General features: G+C 38.0%; 1 protein-coding gene across 10 annotated transcripts in view; it reads left to right on the top strand.

Annotated features, from left to right (window-relative positions):
- Window positions 1-14,718, top strand: part of CACNB2 (calcium voltage-gated channel auxiliary subunit beta 2) — a 136,554-nt gene extending 121,836 nt beyond the window's left edge. For all 10 annotated transcript variants that reach the window (XM_080974438.1, XM_080974436.1, XM_080974439.1 and 7 more), the window contains 7 exons: window positions 1,103-1,183; window positions 1,416-1,474; window positions 3,226-3,335; window positions 9,579-9,730; window positions 10,224-10,319; window positions 11,054-11,239; window positions 12,666-14,718. In XM_080974438.1, coding sequence (XP_080830564.1) covers window positions 1,103-1,183; window positions 1,416-1,474; window positions 3,226-3,335; window positions 9,579-9,730; window positions 10,224-10,319; window positions 11,054-11,239; window positions 12,666-13,145 — 1,164 coding nt within the window. In that variant the 3' untranslated portion in view covers window positions 13,146-14,718. The remainder of the gene's footprint in view (window positions 1-1,102; window positions 1,184-1,415; window positions 1,475-3,225; window positions 3,336-9,578; window positions 9,731-10,223; window positions 10,320-11,053; window positions 11,240-12,665) is intronic.
- The last annotated feature ends 5,364 nt before the right edge of the window (window positions 14,719-20,082 follow it).

Genomic DNA, 20,082 nt, shown 5'->3' with positions numbered 1-20,082 from the left:
TCCATGTTTTAGACTGCTGCTTGTGTGGCATTTTGTGCTGTTGCTGTATTAATGTTTGTCTTTGTTTTCTTATGTTTGTATTCTACCTTATTGCTTTTATTATTATTACACTTGGGACATGTTGAATACTGAAATAATGAACAATGACAACATTCTGTGATGTTGACTGATGTATTTATACTATGTAGGCCCTTGAAAAATAGATCTGGCATACCTACTTTTAAGCTTTTTCCAGGTTGGTGGTTTTGAATTTGAAACATTTTGCCCACTGCAAACAAGCAAAACTGAAACAATGTTTTAAATAAGCCACTTTTGGTGGTTTTGGTAATGTATTTTTTATATATAAAAAACTCTTTTGACCATATTTGCATATAATTGTATGACACATTTTACACATTGAATGGTCAATTATCCATTCATAACTTTTGCATGATAAATCAAGCAAGTAATTTACAAAACATGCATTACCATTAGCAGGAGTCTTTTAGAGAGGATTGCTGTTTAGAATTCTGCTAATATAACATTCAGCAGTTGCTAAGATAATTGTATTTGTGAATTCATATGCCAGTTGATTTGAAAATAAAAGTGTAAGTTTAAAAGTCCAATCAAAGAGATTTCAAATTAGTATCATCATGGTTTAATGAACCATATTTATTTTGAGGAGTGAAGACTGGTGATTCTTACCTTTTGTTTGCCTCTTGTCTCTACAGCCTCAATTCTATTATTAAATTGTCTAACAGCTTTGACTATACAGTAGTCTTCAGTTACCAGAAGTTGATGGCAATAGAGTTCTATAGATATAGTCCATTTGCCACTTTTTCAGAGTGATGGTTATCTTTCAGTTACATGGAGTGAATATAATTTAAACTGGCTATGCAAATAAGGTTGGATGGAAGCATTTTTAAAACGTTCTCCCAAATATAAATAATCTTTTGAGACTTTTGAAGTTGTTGCTGGGAGAGCCCTGGGGGGGGGGGTGGAATGCACCTCAGATTTCCCCCAGTGACACCACTGGAACCTCAGCTAGATAAAAATAATAATAATATATTAGAATTAACCTTTATGTAGGAATTAGAAGTTTAGTGCTTTTTCTCTTTATCAGACAGAACACATCCCTCCGTATGATGTAGTGCCTTCTATGCGACCAGTAGTCTTAGTGGGGCCTTCCTTAAAGGGATATGAGGTAAGAAATTTAATTTAATTAGGTATCTTTTTTCCCCCTGTGTGTAAATATGAGAGGATGAGAACGAGTTCAATGATTTTAAAAGGTATTGCCTACCTTGATGCTGCCGAAGTGTGTGAAATTTTATTAGATTCCCCCACACCTGTTGTTGGCAACATTTTGTTCATTTAAGAGTAAAAATATTAATTCACTAATCTCACATTAAATTGGTTTGTTGTTTCTTTACTTTCAGGTGACAGACATGATGCAAAAAGCATTATTTGATTTTTTAAAACATAGATTCGAAGGGCGGTAAGTATTTAAGAATCTAGACTAAGTTGCATTAGTTAAGACTGAATCCCATCCCCACTTCTAAACCATATTTCTAAATCTGAATGGAATTCAGATTTATTTTTCTTTTAATTGCTTTTACTCTTATTTGGGTTTTCTCATGTTTGTTGACATCCTTCTTGAAATAAGCTACCAGAGATCACAGCTGAAAAACCTCTCCTTGAATTTTATCCATGTAAGCCTTAAGGGCTTGAATATGCATGGATGGATTTTGTTTTGTTTTCATCCGTCCCCTTATGCTATATCCAACTTGCTTCTCAAGTGTGAACAAGTTTGTCTCCTTTCCTGTTGTCTGCAAATGTTACAAGCATATTTTCTAAGCTTTATCCAAGCAATATAGCAAAATATTGTCACCAATGAACCTCACGTGTAATATTTTTATCCTGTGTAGAATTCTGTTTGTTATTTGACATGAATTACAAATCTTCAGAAACTGATATTATTTGATTAGTTTTGAAATTAATGTTGCACTTTACCTTTTTTCAAAAACATTGAAGGTAGCAGATTATGGCTGCAGTCCTATTCCTACTTACCTAGGAGTTCTGAGTAGGATTGACGTCTTAGTGTATATCAGCTGTTTTTAGCAACCAACAATTCAGAAACAAGAAAAGCAAAGTGGTACCTGGATACATAACTAAATATATAAACATATAAATAAAAGCAGATTAGGGGTACAGGAATGGGCAGAGGGCAGTGGGAATTGCAAATTATCACCTCAGTCACTGTTATACTGATGGATCAGATGTTACTCTGTCAGCAACATAAATGTATACAACCCCTGGGTTTTTTTAAAAATCAACTAGCCTCATAATTGTAATATAGTCTTGTTAGCAAGTATTTTGTTTCTAGTCAGCTAGTTTTAAGCATGTGTTGTGTAGTGAAAAAAGCAATCTAAAGACGATGATCGCTATTTGCTATGACCTGGATTCCACTTTCAAGTGGTAAAACTGTGCAGGAAATAGTTTCACAAGTCTCAAGTCTCTGTTAAACTATCTTCTGTACATTTCTGGCAGTTTCCCAACCACTCCTTTAAAAAAAAACCCCACCCCCACCAAGTGTGGGGACTTTTCGGCTCTCCAGATGTTGCTGAACTCCTACCCCCATCATCCCTGGACATTGGCCATGCTTGCTAGTGCTGATGGAAGTTGTAGTTCAGGAACTTCTGGAGGGCCAAAGGCTTCCCACATCTTCTCTAGGGTAATGGCAGATCCCTTGTTTTATAGTTAGTTGTTCATTCTGGCTACATGTGTTTTTCTAGAAGATATAATTCCAATTGTGAAAGGCATCTTATTTGAGAAAGCTATATTGTATAACTGTTTTAAACACAATTTTAAGCAAATTTCCTGTACAGAGATTATACCACTGTTACTGTTTCTGCTGTTGCAGCATCTAAATTGTATTTGATGCTTGTTTTGTTTTTTGTTTTGTTTTTAAGTTCCTTGCCTAGGCAGTTGACAGTCAAAACACACACACACACACACACACACACACACACACACAAAGATAACCACTGTACAAGGTTTAACTTGGGAGCAGATAAGCAAGAATAAAGTCTGAAACCTCAAGATTTTAAGTGCTGTGTGAAAACCCCTTTTGGTTCAGAAGGGGTAACAACAAACCAAAAGGAGAGGCCCTAACTTGGTGTGCTAAAAGTATCCTAGATTTCTCTACAATGAATTACAACACTACTCTTTTTTTCTTGTTTTGTTCAGTATATCAATCACACGGGTCACAGCAGACATCTCGCTTGCCAAACGCTCAGTATTAAACAATCCCAGCAAGCATGCGATAATAGAACGGTCCAATACAAGGTCAAGTTTAGGTAAGTGAATGGAATGATAGTATTAAAAGTCATCACTAACTATAATAATCTAAAACTTGAAAACTCTTCATTTTATAAAAAAGGGATTTTCATTATAACTCCACATACAGTGTCGGGTTTAGGCACTGCCTCCCTGTGGAAGTCAATTTTGGTACATCCATAGATCTTACTGAGGTAACACATGTACTTCTTGGGTAATTGTGCACCTGAAATTATGTGCCTGTTTCAAAGTAGCAGGTTTTTCAAAACCATTCTTAGATTCCTTCTGTAGCTTAGTAATTTCACTCATAAAGAATGTAAAAACAAAATAAAAATGCCCATGGTATTACAAAAGTTGGTCCAATATTCATCTAATATAAATTCTTATGTAGTGGTTTGCTTCATCTGTACATCTCACAAACCTTTTGAATAAGTTCAGCAATCTTTCTTGTAAGATATGAGAGCAGGGGCACCAACTCATGGGGACTAAGCCCTTTTGCACCACCAATGTCCCCAAAAAATCAGGGGGCAGAACAAAGACAAGCAAGCAAACAAAAGCTGACCATATGCTTAGCATGGTGTGTAATCTTTCTTCCTTGTCAGTATTTATCCTTTTTTTCTTCTTGGCACCATGTAACTGTGGTATTTGTTTTCCCCCGTGTCGCTCTCTTCTTACTCTGTTGTGGCTGTTTTCTTAGTGCTTTTGAACACTTCATTCTTAAATGTGTAGGCAATCACTAATTCTCTTATTAGTCCTATTAGTTAATAGTTTATATTCCAGTCACAGAACTCAATTCAGTGTTTATGGGGTTTCCATAATCCCCCATCCAAGCACTGACCAGACCTACACATCCTTAGCTGCAGGAGGTATTTGCATCATGTTTCCTCAAACCATACACTGGGACCATGCACAGTCTCACAGCTGAAAAATAACTATTCCAAGTTCATGTCAAGTCATTAGCAATTCTAGCATTTCCTCTTATAAATACTTCTCGGCATAGCATGTTTGTTGTGTTTCAAGAACAAATAGCTGTTGAAAAGTTATTTGAATCTACATTTGTGTGAGAAAGGAAGCTTTACTCGGAACACATGGTTAAAATCCAGTAGCCATATATGTGTCTGTGTGTACATGACATCTGTATAAGTTGCTGAACCAAATCTATGGCTTTTGCTTCATTTAGTCAGTTTCAAGAATCCAACCCCCTTTTTCTTGTTTGTTCCCATGTATGTTACATTTCTAGCTGCTCTTGTTGTAACCTTATCTCATTCTGTATGCTTTGGACAAGAACCTGATTCTCTTGGGTTTTTCCATTCTTTGCTTCATTAATGCCCTCCCTTTCCAGATGTTTTGGGTATGTATATATGGTTGCTAATTATTTTTGCTTTTGTCTTTGTGTTCATGACGTATTGCACCTCACAAAACCACTATCTCTTTCTGATAGCTGGTTTTGTAACAGTAAAAACAAGATATTGGTGGTCTGTATGGAATTCTCTATTCTAGAGGGTATCAATGATTTTAAATGTCAGAAATCAAGTCACAGTTGGCAGGAAAATACTCAGAAAAACTAAGATTGGATATCTAAGTTGTGTACTCAGAATCTGTACTGCACTAGTCTAAGACAGTAAATGTGCAAGTACGAAAAGAGTTGTACACAGCTGTTTGTAGAAACAGTTCTCCTTTGTGTAATATATGCACACATTCTTGCATGTATATTAGAGGAGCTTTGCTTTGAAAATCTTGTCTTAGAAGATTTGTTTACTTGTTTTGTTGCTATACATGCCATGCCGGTTGTGTTAGAAAAGACAACCTCTAAATGTTTGAAAAATTACTGTATTTTAACTAATGTGTAGTTGATGTGTGTTCATCCAACATCCGTTGTTTCTAGCAAAAGATACTGTACGCATGAAAACCACATCCATTGTATAGTGGTAGCCCTTAACAGCATTACAATCTATCACTATAAGGAACTAAAGTTTCCATTGCTTTTTAAATATATCATTTTTGTAGTAAACTGTTTACCGCATTGTACACAGAACCCAGTTCTTAGCCTCAGAGGATCAGGAATCTAACAACAGTTCACACACCTAATACAGCCCTGATCAAGAGTTCTCCATTTCAAGGATTAGAACCGCTAATTTGCACATATTTGTATCATGAGCCTTTCACCCATCTTAATTCTCCTAATACTGCATCATTCATGGCCAGAACACCAGAAGGCTGGCTTATAATTCACAAAATAATCATACTGAAGAAGAAAGGATAGAAATCAGCAATGCTTAAAAATCTATTTTTAAGATATTGTTCTTTATTTTTATATACCATAAAATATACCTTATACCTTATTATTATACCTTTAAAATCTTCTCTCTTGGAGAAGAAAAATAACATTCCAGGCAAACAAAATTTGAATAGAGCCAAAACACCCTTTTGGAATTTTTCAGTTCAAAAATGGGGAAAGCGGGGAGCTGTTTCACCACTGCCTATCCCATGATCTTGTTGATTGGTTTTCCCGGCTACATGTGGGTGCAACACACACACAAACAAACAATTCTCTATCGTGTGAGTGGAAAGCACTGCATTCCTACTTGGTTTCAGATTTTAGCACTGTGACGAAAGCCAGATCATGATACATTCAGTGCTTTCTGCCCTCACCATAGAATCTTCCAGGTTAAAACAAGAAAGGCACCCACCAGCAACCTGTAATAAAATTGTGAAAAGTAAATTGGGGGTTTTAAATGGCATATTGATCATTCTGCATAATTTCAAGTAATAGGATATAAATATATATCTATAATTAACAGAATTATTTGATTTGATTTGATAACTGGTTAAGATAAACAAATCCCAAAAAAGATATAAAGCAACTCCACTTTTCTATAAAACTATTTTCCCATTGTCTACCTTCCCTAACTCTGATTATGTTTGCTAGTTTTATCAAGTGTACTATGTCCCAGACTTCAAGCACCCAGGCTTCTAATTCAGGAGGGTCTGTTTTTTACCTGTACCTGACATAATAGTCATATGGGCTGTTAAGAATTGATTTTAAAATCTCCATGCAGCACTACATCTTTAGTATAGCTAAATAATAATAATAATAAAGGGCCTCTTGGTCATTCATAAACCATAATCTATCCTTCTCTAATAATCCTTTATCCAAATATAACCTCATTTGGGACCAAGACCACAAAATGTGAAAAAAATCTGTTTGAGATTGACATCACCAGCATATACCACTGAAGTTGGGATATATTTTGTTTAATCATCTTGGTGTCAAGTATTGTCTTGTAATATGTGTTCCTCTTTCACATATCTACTTCCATATTTTAAACTAAATATTTCTGGACAAATCTGTTGCCCATTGTCTTTGATAGCAGTTTCTTTGCATTTCAAAATGCAGTAAAATGCCATGAGCCAATGCATTCAAAATTCCAAGAGCAAGTTTACCTCACACTGCACGCCTGTTTGACCTCACTAAAACTACCAAAATGTATCCACAGTCATATAGCCCGAGTACAGGACCAGGCTGCTGATGGGGTGGGAACATTTTGGCTTCAGCTGTTAAGGAGAAATCTCTGCTTCACACAAATTTCTTACATGGGAGCAATTTTTGTGTCAAGCATTTTATCATCTAACACATTATCATGATAAGTAGCAGGGTTATTTTACTGAATTAATTTGTCCTCAAGACAGTTCAGTATTGGTGTACAATTCTTTTTTATTGATTAGGCAGTGGGTTTTTTCCTCTTTTGAACACCGTTAAATAGCTTCCTTCTTTAGGAAGACATTCATTTCATTGACTGGCAGCTTCTCATATTTGAATCTCATTAGTTGTTTGAAGTGAAATCTGGTGAACTTAATAAAGAATAGAAATGTAGAAGTGTACAGAGAACTTAGTATCCAGAAGTTGTGTCAGATTAGATTTGATATTATATATATATATGGAGTGTGTGAGAAGAATAATGATCTGTTGTGAGCTTGGCGGAAGTGTACAATAGATGAGCTTCCCTGCTTTGGCTCATCTTCCTTTTTCTTTTTTTCCTATTTTTCTTTTCTTTTATCTTTCCCATAGTTGCTTATGTTCTGTGTCATGTACTTCGATATTTTTTGTAGTTTTTTTTCATCACTATTAAGGAATTTTCCTTTGTAATTTTGGTTGTCTGTATTTATATGTACCTGTTTAAAGCAAAATAAAAGTTTAATTTTTTTTAAAAAAAAGAGTGTGAGAGAGAGGGGGGAGAGAGAGAGATTCCCATTCATAGGAAAGGTGGCTTATATCTAGAGGCAAAGTTCTGATATAAGCCCAATTAAATATGCTGGTGTGAATCCACCAGCATCTAGAGGGGATTGGGGCTAAGGCATTTAGTGTGGACCACCTTTGTTCAGAACTTAAAAATCTGTTCCTAGCCTAGATGGAAAGGTATTTCCTATGTTATATTTTGATACTTCTTAAATTAATGTATTTTTCTATAATTGTTCCTGCTCAGTTTGTGAAATGCAACATGAAAAGGTCAAACATATATATATTTCCAAATACACCTTTGCAAATTTAGACCACAATCTAGCCAAATTAAATATTAATATCTTTGGTTTCAGTTAGAATTTGTACTTAACGTTCCCATTGAAATCATAATTCAACTTTTGCTGAACTGTGTGGTCGTTTGCCATTAAAATGAGCAGCAATTTATCAGCTTCTTCAGAAAATTAAATATCAGTCCACCACATGTGAGATTCTTTGTCTTCCTAAATATCACAAAAAATGCCACTGTAATTACAAATTATAAGACTGTAACCCTGCTGAAAGTTCCAAGAGCTAATCCTCGCTTGAAGTTTTAATAAATGTTAACACCTTGCTGCTAAAACATACTTGCCAGCATAGCAACTGCCCACTTGCAATCTGGAGACCTTTCCTGGCTCTTAAATAGACTTGCATCATGAAAGAGGGAGCAGCTTTTAATATGAAATAAAACTGGGTAAAAATGTTTTAAATATAAGGCAACCTCTGGAATGTTGCCATTTTGTGTATCGTGGCTCAGTCTCCACTGAGAATACTATGCTTTGACTGAGGCCAAGGATGGAGGCCTCCTTTTCCTCCCATCCCATACTTCCAGAAAAAAGTAGCAACTGACAGCGCTTGGCACTGCTTTGAAAAGGCTTCCGGCACAATAACCTTTAGTCACACACACACACATTTGTATGGAATCACTTTTAAAGAACTGCTTTTTGAGACTGCTTTTGCTCCATAAGGTCCAGTGTTACATGAGAGATACCTTTCTAGTGAATTATTCAGCCCTTCTTGATCATTTCTTTCCGATTTCCAGCAGATCTCTGGACATGTTTTTAACCTTTGTACTTGAGACCTTGTGACTCTTTTGTTCATGTTACAAAAATATGCAGGGGAATATGCAGAGCTGGAGATATGCGCAGTTAAGCACATCCTGAGTACCGGTGATGAGAAGACAATGGTCCATGAATGCATAGTCTGCCACCTGGCATTGCCCGGAGGAAAGGCTTGGCAGAGTGATTTGACAGGATTAGGGTCTTGACACCTTGCTTGAGGGATTATGGAGGACAGGGGAGGTGTCATGGAGTCCTAGAGAAATTGAGCAAATTGGCACGTTGATTTTCTATGAATTTTATAGATTTTAGTCCCTTTTGACTTTGACAATTGGAAATAAATGGATATATTGTAGCGAAGAAGAAGGTGAAGAAGACATGCCCCCCCTTCCGTATCACAGTACAGAAGCGCAAGACGACAAATGATAGAAACAGAGAGAGTAGGATTTGGTCACCCATTACTTTGATTACTATCAGTTGAAGATGGTTTACTGGCAGCTACAATGTGGGATAGTGAAAGGTGTGGTTTTATTTCTCTTTACTTTGACACGCAGTATCTTAGGGCGGCAGCAATGGTCCTTAAAGAGTATGCTATGTGAGTGCAAAGCACTCAGTTTGGTTAATGTTCATACGCCACTCTTATTCTTGGGCCCTCGGTGGTGCCAGGAACGGCACTGGATTGGGCTACCCACCTGCATGAAAATGTGAAGAAAGGCCAGTATCCAAAGATACTGGGCAGGAGATGAAAATTCTGAAACAGTCTCTAATGCGTAGACCCAGAACTCCTGACTGGTATTGAAATGGCCATAACTTGTTGGCAATTTAGGTTTCTCCAACCTTTTAATAAACAGGATCATCATGTTCTATATAAAAAGTGAGTGTGGAAAACGAACACAGCCATAAACAAGTGTCTCTCTGCTTTTCCACAGCTGAAGTTCAGAGTGAAATTGAACGAATATTTGAATTAGCAAGGACGTTACAGCTGGTAGTACTTGATGCCGATACTATTAATCATCCAGCTCAACTTGGTAAAACCTCTCTGGCTCCCATTATAGTGTATGTAAAGATTACTTCTCCAAAGGTAAATATTTTCCACTGGTAGTTCAACGTTTGGCCTAACCTTTGCTTCCAGTCCCATGCTGTGGTGTGGAGATACTCGCGTTGCCTGGAAATATTGATGAATTACATCTTTGAAGTACTGTGTGGTAAAATATATTTAATGAACAGTACGTAAGTACAGTTTGCCGCCGTATTTCTGACTAAGCCCAAAGGAAGGGAAAAATACATTATACAATTGACATCTTTTGTATGGGATCTGGCTTCACAATATCAAGCAACAAGAGTGAAATCGCTGGCCCTGAATGCACAAAAGAAACTAATTTTAAAGAATTTAAAGGGGCAATGTAGCTGCTTGCTGGCCCCCTGCAGTTGATCAGTGTTTTCTGTGCCCCTGCTTTAAAATACTTCTCTCATTGCAGTATCTATGCATGCAACCTGTTGCTTACATGGTTCAGAATTGATTCCGTTATATTTTCATTCTTTCATATTTTAACTGTGGTCTTCTTTTCCCACAGGTTTTACAAAGGTTGATAAAATCCCGAGGCAAATCTCAGGCGAAGCACCTTAATGTTCAAATGGTAGCAGCTGATAAACTGGCTCAGTGCCCTCCAGTGAGTTATTCTTAACATATATGGGTAGAGCTGTGGAACTGTAACTCGTTCCTTTCTCTACTGATTAAAAACGACCTGAAATTAAATCTGTGTGTTCATTTTTTGCAGCAAGTTCTAGCCATGAGTTCACAAATCTCTGTAATTAATTATTCCACAGTTCAGCTATCTACACACATGCAAAACCTGTTCTAAAAGCAATAACCATGTTAATCAAATGGTGGGAAAGGATCCTCCCAGTTGGTGCAATTACTGTTTTTGGAAGACAGATCGATGAACGTAGCCCAGCCAGCTGGATTTGAGGGGATGAATAGTGTATGCAGCACTACGTAGCACAGTTCCTTATCCAGGTCAAAAGGCCACTAAATAACTCCAACATCAATGGTCTCTTCCTCTATGTACCCAAGTATTGGATATTTTATGCTGGGTGCTATATCCTGGTCTTTTAGCTTTCTGTTGTAATAATGGGTTTTCCCTTCTTGCCGAAACTTCTCTCTTGTACTTTCAGTTGCCAAATGAAAGCAAAATCTTAACCAGAATGGTGGAAATAGTGATTCCCCACACCCCCGAGTAGTAAATTTCTGTGTTGTATGGCAAGGCTTTGGCTGATTTTAAGTGTCACATGAGTTTAATGATTTGAATATTATGAACATGGTTTTCCATAGTTCTTTGGTTATGACGTTAGATGATTTTATTTTATTTTTGCATTGTTTTGACTGAATTAATCTCATTTCCAGGAAATGTTTGATGTGATTCTGGACGAGAATCAGCTTGAAGATGCTTGTGAGCACCTGGCTGACTATTTGGAAGCTTATTGGAAGGCCACACACCCTGCTAGCAGCCACCCTCCTAATGAGCTTCTCACTCGCACATTGGCAACTGCCACTCTTCCTATCAACCCAGGCCCAAATGTTAATTTGCAGGTAAAGGTACTTTTTGGATGCCATTTGGTTTTAAGGCTTTCCTCCAAGAGTCCCTGCTGTGCACATGCACTGTGGTGGCTGTTTGTGTTACAAGAATGGATCTAATTCCCAGTATTAAAAGATCGCAGGTGGTGTCTCAGCTTTCAGATCAAATGCAGGTGAAAGATGAACTGTTCCATTTCAGCCTAAAATAAGTAAAATAGCTGAAAATGAAGAGAGATTGTGCAATTTACAACAGCCAGATTCCAGCCTAAAGCAAAGCCCCCAGTTCTGGCTTTATTGAATTAATGACCAAAAGTAGTCTATGTAAGGTTAAGTAGAAGTACTTTTTCATAACTCCTAGAAAACATCGAGTTCTGCTCTTGCCTTAACTCTAGTTTTGTAATAAAAAATGAAATTGTAATATTTAGGATAATATCTTAAGTACGAGCATTTCATTAGGAGTAGCTAAATCTTTTGACTTTGCTTTTAAGTGATTTTGTGAAAATTGTGGAAAAAAATGATGCAAGTTAAGATGATTAATCAAAACTGTTCATTTTTCAGTGATTTCAAAACATTGTGCTGACGAAGATTAGGTTTGATTATGCTTGGTAATTTTCACTTCTGTTTTCAGTAATGTGCTAGGAAATTAAACAATAATTTCACTCTGTTTTTGTTTTTTTGTGGCAAAGTTCAACCCTTCTGAAAAAATAAATTGGCAGTTTAAAAAGACATCTTGCCACAACTAGAATGCACTTACAACACAATCCAAACATGTTTACTCAGAAGTAAGTTCTGCTGAATTCAGTGGGGCTTACTCCCTAGTATGCTTGTGTAGGACTTAAAAGCTTAAATGCCTTAAAAAACAGTACAGCAGTGATATTATTGATGTTATAATACAAGTGCTATCAAGCTTGAACCTCTGAATATTTTTTATTTTAAGGACAGTATCCTGTTTTTAAAATGAAAACTCTTGATTCACCTACATTCTGTGGTTTGCTATTGATCTTTTTTGTGGTGATGTCTGCTTTCAAAAATCTTTCAGGTTTATCTCATGCCTGATTCACCCACCTCATTGCCAGATCTGCTCTTTATTTTCCATGTGGTGTGTCTGTGCTGGGAGGTGGGGCTAATCAAAATGTTCTGAAAGTTGATATGATCATCAGAGCTCAGGACCTAACTGAAAATAAAGTGAAATTTTGTTTTTGTTGTGGCATGAAGGTTCACTTGTATTATAAAGCAGTATCTCCAGTAAAAGTTCCAATTCTTGTATTCCTAGATTTGACCATAGTTGTTAGCCATAGGTTGACTTCAGACAGCTTACTGTGGAACAGCATTGTGAAAAATGTCTGCTTAACGGTTTAAGGATCATGCCATTACTGGTATATAAGGCGTTTTCTGCTCAATATTTGCCAGTGTGAAATTACAACTCTGTTGTATTAATCAGGGCTCTCAAGGAGATCAGAGGAATGAACAATCAGCCCCTGAACGAACTGGTTCCCAAGCTGAAGAAGCAGCACGGGCCGAACCCACCAGGAAATCTCAACACCGCTCTTCCACTTCAGGCCATAACCATCGTAGTGGAACTAGTCGTGGCCTGCCTAGACAAGAAACTTTTGACTCGGAAACACAAGACAGCAGAGATTCAGCATACGTAGAGCCAAAGGAGGATTATTCTCATGAACACTATGATTCTCATCGAGATCACAGTCACAGGGATGAGTCCCATGGGAGCAGTGATCACAGGCACCGAGAATCAAGGCTTCGCTCAAAGGAAAAGGACCGAGAGCAGGACCATAACGAAGGCAACAAGCAGCGTAGCCGTCATAAATCAAGGGACCAGTATTGTGACAAGGATGGGGAAGTGATATCTAAAAAACGCAATGATACAGCAGAATGGAAGCGAGAGGTGTACAGTCACCAATAACGTTTGGCAGTTTTGTGTTTCTTTTGAAGTTGTGTATGACAAAGCCCCACCCCACCCCCTTTTTAAAAAGAACAAATCTGGGTTTTCATTGCAGAACATGTGGTATCCTGTATGCTGCTTTAAAAAAAAAATTGCTGTTGCTATCACAGCAATAGCATGAAATAGAATATTCATTTTGATTAGTGCTATAACACATTGGCATAGTACAACTGCGAAGTCCCTGGTGTTGTACCAAGCTTTTCTCCCCCCAAAGCCGTTTTTGGTAGCTGCCACTTGAACAATATCTGTTGTCATCAAGGTGTTGTTAGTGTTTTCAGACAAAATACAATTGGTGTTTATTAACTTCCCATGTTTTTCAGCAAGCCAAAATCAGCACATCCAAAACTGAAGCTCTCATCCGTTTTGATTTTTTTTAATCATTAGGCACCTGATTTGCCATTGATTTGAGAGCCACTTTCTGTTGATTGTACTTCTAGTGGACTACATTTGGAGACAGAATTCAGTTTTGCCTTACACACAGGGGATCATAAAGTCAAAATCTCTTTTCTATGTACTGGTACTGTGTACTGTATAGACAGTTTATAAATGTTATTTCTGCAAACACCTTCTTATATAAGATTGACCACACTGTTTAAAGTCCTAATGCCAAGTCAGCAGATTTGCTTTTGAATTACTGGCAACTGGAACTAGCCTCATTCAGGAAATTTGTTAACAAGGTTCACTCTAGACACACTTTCTTCAGTAGCAGAAAGCTTATACTTAGTGTAAATAGGAATACATTAGGATAAAAGGTTGGATTGTCCTTGCAAACTTAAAATCATTTTTGCATTTTTAAATCTACAGCAAAAATAATGTGACACAATAAATGCTCTAAACAGGACACACTAATTGCAGTGAGCACACAGATTAATGTTTTTTCTTGTCAACTTGATAGGCCACATTTGACATGGTGCAAGTGTGTGTTTGTGTGTAAAACAATTTATGACAGGAGTGGTTGTAAAGGGTACATAGAAGACTCTATAGGCAACCCATATGTTATGAATCAACCATAATTTCCACCTTTAGCTGCTCAGGTATTACGATTTGTACACACATGCAGTACAATGTCAGGAAATCCTTAATTGTACTTTCATGAAAAGGGATTCCCCCACTTTCAATACACCCTCTTATCGAAGGACCGTGTGATCTTCCAGGCTTAGATTGTGGCCATGGCAACAGAGAACTCATTTGAGCAGCTAAATATGGCAATGGGGCTGAATCATAGCACATCAGTTGGTCCCGAGAATGTAATTATTCCAAAAATGAGTAAGGGTTTTCCTTCTGTCTGCAACTCTAAAGGTCCAAATTGCAGGCAAGCAACATGAGGAAGTTTATGTCTACAGGTAATTGGGAAAGCATCAATCTGCTGGCTCTTCGTTGAGGATCCAGGAAAGTAAAAAACACAGGCAAATGTGACTGAGTGTTTCACTGGAAATGTAAAATCTTTTTGTGTTTTAGAGTATTTGTTTTAGTAAGAAAAGTTTACACTGCTTGTGGAGAGTTATTTTGTTGGAAAATAAATTTTTGTAGCTTCTCCACTTTCCTATATTTGACAATCTCTGTATCCTGGTTAACATGGCCTTCCGACACTTGCCTCTGGATTTTAGCCTCTAGCAAGTTCCTAAAAGGCTATTGTAACTTCCTGACAGAAGCAAGCAAGACTCCAAACTGAATTTCAGGTTTGCCCTGTACAGGTAGTATACTTGTAATGAGAGCGAGTTAATACAGTCGGAAAAGGGAAGGCGGTAATGGAGACAGGTGCTCCACACACACAATTTATGTGCTGGGGACTGGAACAAGTTCCAGAATACCCAGTGGGAAAGACATTCACATCATTCTTGTGGACAGTGGTTCCCAATCGGGGGGTCAGCGTAACCCACCCAGGGGGTCTGTGGTACCATTCAAAAACTACCAAAGAGAAATAAATATTGTCAATAATATGGGGTACATGGCTTGGCTTTTGAAAAACGGAAGCTGCAGTACTTAGCTAATTGGTAACTACTGCTGCGCTATGAGACTTTAACAGGACTCGAAGAATTAGAAGGAACTCAGGGCATCGGCAACACTCTCTCTCTCTCTCTCTCACACACACACACACACACACACTCACTCACACACACTCACACACCTCCGCAAACCTACTACAGTACTATGTGGTAATTACAATATAATGCTAGACTGCCAGTGTCCAGGGTTAGGTGAACAGGAAGCTATTTATCCCAGAGCTCTGTAGACCCTTTCTAATTAGGGAGAGTATTCGCACCTCTCCACCCATGATTCCTTGGTGGGGGGCTTCTCACTATTTATTGTATTTCTGCTCAAATTCCCAATATTCTAAAGCCCTACCCCCCACGCCCCTGGCTATAGTCATTACTCTTAATACTTTGAATCTGGCTTTTAAAGCCCATTCTTTATTGCTGCAGGATTTGTTCTACTTAAAGTTAATCTTTGCAACACTTTGGCAGGATTTCAAATTCTTCAGCATCTGCAACAAGCTTCCATATAAAGCTATGAACTTTGTAATTGTCCAGTTGGAACTGGAAACTCAATGGGTTTGATTCAGATAGTTCATTTGGACTGCAATTCTATTCACTTATATGGATGCAATTCAACTGAACTCCATGACACTTTTGAAGAGAAATATATAAGATTGCTATGTTAGTTTCAATTGAAATCAATAGGTCTTAAAGGTGACCACTAGCTTGTCTCATTGATTTAAATGGGATTTAAGTACAACTTGGTTTAGATTCAATCCAATGTTTATTCATTTCTTCATAGTATGCACTATTAGCAAACTGATGAATTCTAACAAATCTATTGGTGTCAAGGCTGAGTACTATAGCTCATAATCTTTTAATGATTACTATTTGGTACTTAATAACCCTATCCATAATGTGTTTTCCTCAATTACTCTTAAGAGAAAGAGAAGAGGTAGGCTGGCCTTGTACTTCTTGCAAAGTGATGGGTCATTTTTCTGTTACAAAGCTGCTCACCAAGAACCTGACATTCAGGCAGAATACAACAGGGTTTTTAAATAATCAAATCAATACTAAAACATTCAGAAGAAGAAAGTGCTATGCATATACAACTTTGCTTTATTTACAGCATTGTAAAATGGCAAATGCCCTTTGCCCTAATAATCAGGATTTGTGCTGAATACTAAAAGCTTTTTAACTTGTGTGTTTTTAACCTTGGGGAGGGTTGTTTGTTTTTGAACTGAAAGCTGTGGGATGTACTTGGGAAGAGAGCTGGAAAGAGCAGAAGCTCCCCAATTAGTCATTCACGGTAGGGGTAAGTATGGTAAGGGGCACTTGGCACAGGCACTTAGTGGAATCCTTCACCCAGAGAGTCTCGCCTGGCGCCTTCACTGCATACCGTTAGGTGCCAGGTGAAAACGTTTCTCTGTGACCAGGCCTTTGGCTGATTAGCACTTCATGGCATTTTTAATGGGTTTTTTTTTGGGGGGGGGTTGCTTTTGTTGTTTTATTTTTTGTGTTCTCATTTTGTATTTTTATGTTTGTAAACCACTCTGTGGTCTTCAGATGAAGGATGGTATACAAATTTAATAGAATAGTAATAATTGATGATGATTATAATATGTTGACTGGCAATAATGAAGATGCAACATTACATTTAAGAAGGGTTTTGATCTTAAGTCAAGATTATGAAGAATGGGTAAACATTTATAAGTGGAATTTATATTGTTTTTATTGTTTGATCTCCACTAAAAATTTGGAAACAAAACAGGTAATGTAATGGTTTTCCAGACACTAAGAGGGCTTGCTAGGTATGCAGAATTAAGATGCAGTATGTATGCTAGTTACCACAGTCACAGTCAAGTTAAATTCCTACCCTCAGGCTCATATAATTCAATAAATTTCCTTTAAAAAGACAAATCTCAATGAATAAAGAGGAAGAAATTTTAGGATTTAAAAAGCCCCTTCCACTTGATTAATGCACTTACAAATTCATTCTTGCCATGACAGATTCTTGCACATTCTGTGCCATGTAAGTAACAAACATGTCATGTTACATAGTAGCCTCTATATATTAACCTCCACAAACTCACATTTTCCCCGCGGGATTTCCACTCTAATTCTCATCCTCAGCAGGAAACACTGAGGCTGGGCTACCTGATTTTTTCAAACAATAGCTAGCTTCTTGCAAAACTTATGTTAAGGAGTAGAGTGCAACTGTTTAAGCAAAAGCAAAACAAGCCAGCATTACTGTAATATATGTGTTGCACAGGCTAGGCCTATTAACATTTAGTCATAAATGCAGACCTAGTCATTGCCTCCTTTTTCTTGCTGACGTACATTTCACTCATGGTGAAACAGATGCTTTAATTCAATGCCAGGCTGCCTCCACTCATGCCTTCTCTTAATAGCATCTGTCAACCTTGTTCCACCCTCCCATCTACATACAGCCCTGTTGACAGTAAAGTAGGCCATTAATGCAAATGAAAACACATGGTAAGTGGGTCCTCAGTGTGGAGGAAGGCAATCACTGCACTCCTACTGTCTTGAATTTCAGGGATGACTCCAACCTGTATCAGATCTGAAAAACTAAAGGCAAGGGTGGACAGATGGAGGCTATGTTGTAAAGCCAGCTACACTGGAAAACGTTTACCTAGCATGCAACTTAAGGGAGACACTTAAACTTGCAAGTACTTTTTGGTCCATAAATATGTACCTTCCTTGTTCTCTTAAACCAAATGTTTTTTGATACAAGAATATGTGAACCGCACTGCTATGTTTTAATACTTGTAAGAAATCCTATGGATTCAAGCAAATGTTTAGTGCTGAAAGCAACTGTGTGCACACGCTATAGAAATGCAGCAGCCTCTGATGCTCAGGCAAACAGGAAACCTCTTGCTGTCTCTCACACAATGACTACATCAGCCCTCAAGAGTGGTTTGTGGGAGTTGTAACCTCCTCTACACTGAAGTCAACGACTCAAGTTCACATTAACTTCAGAAATAAATTTAGTTAGAACTTCTAGCAGAAAAACTTACAGCTTTGTGCAGCAAAAGCCAATTGTGCCCAATCCCAATTAAGATTAACAAATAGAACTTAAATTCAAGATGACAACAACAACAACAAATTATTATACCTCGCCCATCTGGCTGGGTTTCCCCAGCCACTCTGGGTGGCTCCCAATAGAATATTAATAATAAAGTGATAAAACATCAAACATTAAAAACTTCCCTAAACAGGGCTGCCTTCAGAGGTCTTCTAAAAGTCAGATAGTTGTTTATTTCCTTACACAGTTCCACCTGATTTATCTGTTGCTGAGCCTTCCCATTTCAGACAGGATGTGTATGATCACATTTGAATCTCCCCTCTCATATACACAAGACTTCCTCTATGTACATGCCAGGACACAATGTTCCAGGCTACTTTTTTATGTGTACATAAAGCGGGGGAAGATCTAGATATTTCAGTCCCACACTGCAGTACAAAACTCAATTACTAAGTTTCATTCCATTGCTTTCAGTGAAACTTGTTTATGGTATAGAAAACTAGCACCAAATTGATTCAGTCAGGCTTTCTACCTGATGGTGATTTTCCTCAGCAAGCTGAAACTTCCCTCCCATCTCATAGTCTTGTTGCTGAGCAAAAACATGCAGAGCTCAGCGCAGTGGGAAACCAGCCAACCCAAAGGGTCTCTGAGGTGTACTTGCCTGGAGGCAGAGTTGGCATCCAAAGTCAGGTCCAGTCCTAGGGTTGGGCAAACAGCAATCCACGTGGTCAAACAGTCTAGGGGTCAAAGAATCTGATGAGCAGGTGGCCAAGGATCAAGATGAGCAGGGAGCAGCAAGTTAGGCCCAGGAATGACAAACATTACCAGCATCTGACTGCTGCTGCTGAAAACTGCTTAAGAAGGCTGAAAGCCAGCTGGTTCTCATCAGGGCCTTCTCCTCCTGATCAGCTGCAGGTGGAGCCACTCTGCCTTCTTCCCCTTCTGCTGTTCAGCAGGTGAAGCTGACTCCTGGCCCATGACATCCTGTGATTCCTATGATGACTGCCCCAATGCTGTTTTTTCCTAAGCTTAATAGCAGCATTGGGCAGGGGGCAATTTCCATCAAAATTGGGGAAGGCGGCAGGAAGGTTTACAGCTTCCCCTACTATCCCTGTTGTGCTGCTAAGCTGACTGGGGAACAGCTGAAAGTGGTGTAAAGGGCTGGAATGCAAAAGAAGTAATTTTTTAAAAGATGGATTCCCTTCTTCCTGCTGCTAATCAGCTGATCAATAGGAGGATCTGTTGTGGGCCATGATTAGTCAGTGGACCAACAGAAGGGCAGAGGAGACGGACTGCACTCTTGCAAACAAGAGATAGGACTATGCATACTGACCAGAGAATGTGCTTGCTGTCCGCAGAACGTACAAAACAAAGGTCAGATATATCCCCCCTCCCAATGACTCTTGGAGATTATACATAATGACCAGAGGATGTACAGGATTCTGTAGATATATGTGCATTTCCCAAGTTCCTCTGGAGACTATGCATATTACCTGTAAAATGTGCACTATTCCCTCTTCATGGATGAATTATGTGCACATTCTCCCTGATGCCTGGTGCATCTGTACACTGGCCAGTTATGAACATTAACCACTCAACATTCCCCATTCCGTATATATTACATCATTCTAAACTGCTTGGTGGCATTTGTTCTAGTAAGTGGTATATAATTAAAAAATAATAATTACTGCTGGAATTGAGTATTGGTTGGTTCCTGAAATGCAGTGGAATACGCAAATCTATAAATCACAAACATATTACAATAGAAGCATTTCTAGGATGCAAAAGCTATTTAAAATAAAAAATGAGACAATATAAAAAGCAATGTGAATGATAAGATTCTCAGTTGCCACTCCTTCTAGGGCCAAAGGTGATG

Source organism: Podarcis pityusensis (genome assembly GCF_964106645.2).
Source record: "Podarcis pityusensis genome assembly, chromosome: 12".
Classification (NCBI taxonomy): Eukaryota; Metazoa; Chordata; class Lepidosauria; order Squamata; family Lacertidae; genus Podarcis; species Podarcis pityusensis.
This window is presented reverse-complemented; position numbering and strand designations above follow the sequence as displayed.